The 6,477-nt window shown below is 46.1% G+C and overlaps 1 protein-coding gene across 1 annotated transcript in view; it reads left to right on the top strand.

Moving 5' to 3' along the window:
- Positions 1 to 2,242, top strand: part of T265_04316 (hypothetical protein) — a gene marked incomplete at both ends in the record, with an annotated part of 82,845 nt that extends 80,603 nt beyond the window's left edge. The window contains one exon of the mRNA XM_009169025.1: positions 2,165 to 2,242. Within this exon, the coding sequence (XP_009167289.1) occupies positions 2,165 to 2,242 (78 nt within the window). The remainder of the gene's footprint in view (positions 1 to 2,164) is intronic.
- Positions 2,243 to 6,477: the final 4,235 nt, after the last annotated feature.

The raw sequence follows: 6,477 nt of genomic DNA, 5'->3' as shown, positions 1-6,477 counted from the left end.
CAAAGAAGTTTCGTCACTTCCAGCACACCAGCAGGAATGAAAACACCAATGGTGCGCTTGTTGCTGGAGGACGTGCAATTGCTTGCGCCCTTGTTTACTGAACTTTGAGAGGCGACACAACGATCACTCTCGTAGAAATTTGAACGAACTGCAGCTACGACCCGATGATCCAGAAAAAATTACCATGTCCAAGAAGTGAGGGCCACAACTAGAACAAAAAAACCGAATGCCATCCTCCGAAGCCATGGTGAAAGGAATCACTTAGTAATGAGATGTTTGGCGACGACCCAGGAGACATCCGAAGGCTGACATCACTCAGCACAAGTACAGGGATAAAGAAAAAGGCACGCAAATGAGGTACAACAAAGAACTGGTATTCGATAGGAGCCAATTTGGAACCTGGTGGTAGTTAAACACAAACTTACAAGCACTGTACACGTTTGCAAATTAGAGTGGAGGTTGCATCATTTCAGCGATAGATATCTTTGATGAAAATGACTGATACTCTATTCTTGCTTTAATCCATTCTTCTCTTGTTTTAATATTCCATATGCTGTACATATTCGCCAATTCGAATACATACGTGTTGGTTGTCACGCTTCGCTGAATTCTAGATTTCTAGTCCGTCTGGTTATTCCGATATAAGTCCGAAACTTAATTCTCACATTTTCCTAAAAGTCCTCCATTTATTTCGTGGTTACTACTGCCACCGGGTATTCGACACGGACTACCTGTTTGTTCGCTGGAATTACAAAATCTCTCGAGTGCTCGGTAAATAAAAAAAACATTGTTGAGTTTGAAGGCACTAAATCAATGTGGTTACAACAAACCCCTTCCCATGATGTGTGTGGTGCTTTGTACCTTTATTTTGCTTTCATTATAACACTACGTATTTCGTCAACTGCATAATCGTTTTTTATTGAATACGAAAACTACAAAAAACGCATACTTGTACAAGTTCACAAAACACAAACGTGGTCACGTGCTTCGAATCACTGATTTTGCTCGCGCTTGCAGCGGTCATTCGCGTGTCTCATGTGCTAACTCTGGTATCAAAACATTTCAGACCATCTTCGGAATCTATCATATGTGGGAACTGTTCAGAAGAAAACCCCTGGACAACTGTGATCGGATTATTGTTTATTCGCTGAACTGGGCCAACGATGAACTGTTTTAAAGAGAACAATTATTAGTGAGTCTGTTCCATTTGACCTATTCACCATTGTATACCCCATCTAGCGTTATTATTTTTATTTCTTTGCAACACCTCCGGTAAAATAACTTACTGGGTAGCCATACCACAACACGTGAAGCTTTAAATATAAAACGACGATAAGTCATTCCTTCATCCCACATCCCTCGAATTTACCATACTCCCCCTAGAGTCCCCGCATTTAGAACCAATCCCGTATAAAAAGCGAAGGGTCGATTTCTGGCTCTTGACAGTAACCGTCTCTGCCGGTACATTTCGGTGACCGTAAACATAAAAAATATCACAATAATGAGAATCCCATGCAGTCACGAAAATAGCATGGCTTGCATACGCCGTTTTGCACCTTGATTAGGGAAAAGAAGGTTTCTGTGGGTTTTTGTGTAGCCCAGTTCTCCTCATTTAAAAACGTAAACTCCCTCATGCTACGAAGGTGCCGTTTCCGCGGTCAAGCACAGTTACCGTTAGCCCTCCTAGAATATCCGCCAGAATATGCCCTCAGAGTGACGAACGTGACTGGGGTAAGGAAAAGGTAATCCAGGCCCTGGTCTCGGCGCCAGTTGTTCACTGGGTCAGAGTGACCCGAAGGGGTCAGTTCCCATTTGATCTGTGTCCGGGCCCTTGGATCCGCTCAGGTTGTGGGTTCCATGGGTAAAATAGCGTAGGGACTACTGTTGAGTGATGCAGATGACGGAATGTCGATAGATGCTGCAGAATTGCATGGGATTGATCAAAGCTGTCTGTGAAACGGCCGCAAAAAGGGTAGTTTTTGGATCTCAAGCTCTTTTGTGGAAGGGTTAAGTAGGCAAATGATAAGAATGATGGATTTCTCAGTCACCTGGAGCACAAGGACGTAACAGGCGGCACCATGACTACGTATGTTATTAACATGTCAGTTTGAGAATGTTTATTCTTGGGACGCGCATGTTTTTGTTTATTCCTTTTTTCCTACAGGGCTGTAAATTTTACCCTTCAGATGTTGGATCCCATGGTTGCAGTGCCGGTGTCACTGTCATAGTGGAATCGGTGTAAAATTTCCTTGGAAGAGCGAGTTGGTGACGACACACAAACCGGAACGCGAACTGCATAGAAAATTATTGACTTCGTGGAGATCATAAGCTGAACGCCCACCGAAATGGTTAACTTGAAAACAAGTTTCAGCAGATTTGAATGAATGTGTCCTGGAGTAAGTTGGAGCCAGGCGAAGTGCTTGTTCGTATTTTCGGTTACTGAAACGATTGGACAGAAACAAACAGTAAAGAGCGTGAAGGGAATAGTTGCAGATGTGCTATTAAACTGGGTATGACAGTGTCATACAATCATTGACCCAAAATAGTTCGGTTTTCGGAGGGCCCCGTAACAGGTGTCATTTCTGAGGCCATCGGGCTTGGATTTGCAATTCTTCAGGCAGCGGGATTTTTTGGGCTAGTCAGGAAAATCCGCACAGGTAGAACAAAGCTCATTTAAGATCTCAGGTATTTTTTGTCCGAGTGGGAATCTCCGTGGATTCAAGTCAAAGGCGGAGTGCGGTAGATGACATCCAAACGGGGCGTCCGAACCGGGTATTTCTGAAGGTCGACGCTCGAAGATCCGTGTTAACTTCTCACATAGAGCTCACATTTTGCAGGCTCTTTGACCACCAGACCTTGAAATCCAAATATCAAACAGCAGCGGTATATAGAGATTGCCACCTTATGATATCGTCCTCTTGGCCGTGTAGATCCAGTGTAGACAAAATTAAATCCAAAAAATGGTTACTGTAAGTTCCATCCAGACTATAATGCCCCCGCGTGCTTAGACACATGTCCACTGCATCGGATCAACTGGTGATGTGAAAGCTAGTCAGGTAGGAAGCACCTACAGAGTTTGGCAGCAGCCTTCAAGGAAGGTTAGCAACAGCACACAGAGGCAAGCCGGAGCAAGCATCAGTTCCATCGTATCCAGTTTGGAAAGGAACTGCATGTTTGCAAATTATCCTACATAAATGAAAGCTTTCGTAATGCTTGACTGCGTGGATATCATCATCGTTCATCCGTTTTTTGACCGAACACCACTAAACACACCCCTTATAGGCGAATTCCGTGATGCAAATACCATCCGCATATTAGAATGCAAAACGGCCAAAAACACTATTCCGCCAGTCCTTAATAACCTACAACCTGTTCTTTCCGGTCTTCTGGGCGATCCCAATTGACTTACTATATTTCAGCTGAAATCAATTCCGTTTCGAAACAAAACTACTTATTAAGTGAAGTGGCAAAAAAACTCATTGAAACGTTTGTAACCGGGACTTGAATAGGCAGTGGCAGTGCTAATTCTTTACTTTCGGCCGCTTTCTCTTTGAAACGAATACGCTGGATGTAGGAGAATATTTGTAACTTATTTGGAGGTCCGCTGACCATACAGAAACAACATTCGGCAGCCGATAAAGAAACACATAAATACGTCAGCGCCGTTTGCGATTGGGGTTGGTATCGTCTTAGAGGTCGCTAAAAACCAGCTGCTGATCAGCGTTAAGTATCCTTACTTTGTGGCAGTGAATAGAAAAAATATAGTTAGGAAATTTCGCACTAAGAAATCGGACTGTTCCGCGATCGTTATAACGTTGTATATCCATCTCGTGAAATAACACTTCTGGCGTGTTTCTCTCAATGTCTTGGGACAGACGTTAAAATATACGTATTTCATTAAGCTACTTATATTCGGTCTATGATATCGGTCGCGGGTACGTTCGATATCGGTTTCGTTTTTCCCTCGTGCAAATTCGTGAAAGAATTTTTTCGTTGTTCAATCTATTGACAGAGTACACACGAGTAATTGTTGAATTTTATTACTCTTACAAAACATTTGAGAGATAGCCCTTGATATTTTGCGCACACATCCTATTTTACAGCTAAGCCTTAACATGACATCAATTCACACCGATTGCCTGCTGCAGCCATTGATGGACCGCAGCAGATGTTGACGAAATGGCTGCCCATCGAACGTCAAACGCTGTATGCAATGCCAAACATGCAAGGTCTGATGGCACTTCAAATGCACGGGTTTACAGGACGACCAGATAAGCCGACTAGCTAACTCCCCTGACCCGTTTGTCTGCGCCAGCGGCCTCTACGTTAAGGGTGCAGTGCATACCGCGGCCAAGAAGAGAGCCCCCCAAAACGGTACCCGATCCCCAGTGCAGATTCAGAAAGGCCACTGTCAGTGTTCCCCTTTAATCGGGATACTTGACGCGATATTAGAGCGGCTTTCAAAGACACTGGAGGACTCAGGCGATAAGAATGCAGCGACCTGAACGAAAGTTGACAAGGAAAATTCTTCGCTGAACCAATACCTTGCGATATCCACACCGGGCCCTATGGCCGCGAAGAAAGTCATACAACTTCCTGACGCGGCTATAAAAACCGCCACAGTGTCTCTAGTGGACAGGCGCCTAAGGAAAAACAGACTGATAATCTGGGGTTCATCCTCCGGAAAAACCACGCCATGGAAGCTGGCACAGTCAACACTTAGCAATGGCTTCACCAAGCCTGATAAATCGCTCCACGCAGAATGGCTACGCCAGAAGGGAATTTCGTTGTTCAATCTATTCACAGAGTACACACGAGTAATCGTTGAATTTTATTACTCTAACAAAACATTTGAGAGATAACCCTTGATATTTTGCGCACACTCCATATATTACATCTAGTCCTAAACATGACATCAATTTATACCGATTGCCCTCTACAGCCATTGATAGGCCACAACAGGTGTGTGCGAAATGGCTGCCCATCGAACGTCAAACGCTGTATGCAATGCCAAACATGCAAGGTCTGATGGCACTTCAAATGCACGGGTTTACAGGACGACCAGATAATCTGACTAGCTAACTCCCCTGACCCGTTTTCTGCGCCAGCGGCCTCTACGTTAAGGGTGCAGTGCATACCGCGGCCAAGAAGAGAGCCCCCCAAAACGGTACCCGATCCCCAGTGCAGATTCAGAAAGGCCACTGTCAGTGTTCCCCTTTAATCGGGATACTTGACGCGATATTAGAGCGGCTTTCAAAGACACTGGAGGACTCAGGCGATAAGAATGCAGCGACCTGAACGAAAGTTGACAAGGAAAATTCTTCGCTGAACCAATACCTTGCGATATCCACACCGGGCCCTATGGCCGCGAAGAAAGTCATACAACTTCCTGACGCGGCTATAAAAACCGCCACAGTGTCTCTAGTGGACAGGCGCCTAAGGAAAAACAGACTGATAATCTGGGGTTCATCCTCCGGAAAAACCACGCCATGGAAGCTGGCACAGTCAACACTTAGCAATGGCTTCACCAAGCCTGATAAATCGCTCCACGCAGAATGGCTACGCCAGAAGGGAAGTAAGCGGACTCTTGGACCTCTAGTTACTCTTTCTTCCCCATCTGACGTACAGGAGATCTTGGAACGGACTGGCAACATTCAAAAGGCCAACTCAATGATCAGGCGCTTATCTGAGGATCGTCCTCTAGACGCGCGTAAGCTTGATCATAGCAGGTCAGGGGTGGAAGCACAAAGCAGGCTTCCACCTGGCATTAATTCAGCCGACCCCAAACACATGACCAAGCCGATTGTGGTAATATCCCCCTGTGCCCCCGAAAGCAGGCCGACAAAACCAGCTGTGTCTCCGGACAGCAGTTTTTGTTCGACCACCACAGGCTTCTCGCCCACCAAAGGCAGGGGCGCCCTGGAGGAGGCAAACCCCACATGCAAGCAGCGCCCAAACTACGTGGAGCCATCAAAGCTTATCTCCGTATCAGAGGACACAGCTGCAGCCGTGTACTCCTCAACAAAGTCACAGCCTCTAAACTGGACTGAGTCAGATGTGTGGGGAAAAGAAGCGAACCCAATCTCCAGCTCCACTCCGTCAAAAGCGGCCTCTCTGCTTGTAGACAAAACCGTCGCCCAGGACCCCGACAACCAGCCGTCCGGAAAATCTTTCGTACACCAGTTGGCCACGCTGATCGCTGGCAGATCGGGTATCCACTCAAACACGAAAGAAGAGCGACTGCAGCCAAGCAAGCCACATAAAACTCGCCAGATTAGAAAACTCCTGGCTGGCTTCAAGGGGCAGTCCTCCGCGAAAACGAGCCTCTTGGGAGCGCCAACAAAATCATTACTTTTTGGTGCCACCACCCAGCGCTCAGGGCCTCACAGATACACTTTTCCGGTCAAACCGCCCCAAAACGCCCAGGGATCCAGAAAGGCGAAACCTTACAGCAAATCTGGTTGACGAAAAGGGGAT

The sequence above is a fragment of the Opisthorchis viverrini genome (assembly GCF_000715545.1).
Source record: "Opisthorchis viverrini unplaced genomic scaffold opera_v5_70, whole genome shotgun sequence".
NCBI classification, from domain to species: domain Eukaryota; kingdom Metazoa; phylum Platyhelminthes; class Trematoda; order Opisthorchiida; family Opisthorchiidae; genus Opisthorchis; species Opisthorchis viverrini.
Note: the sequence above shows the minus strand (reverse complement) of the source record. Positions and strands in the feature narration are given on the sequence as shown.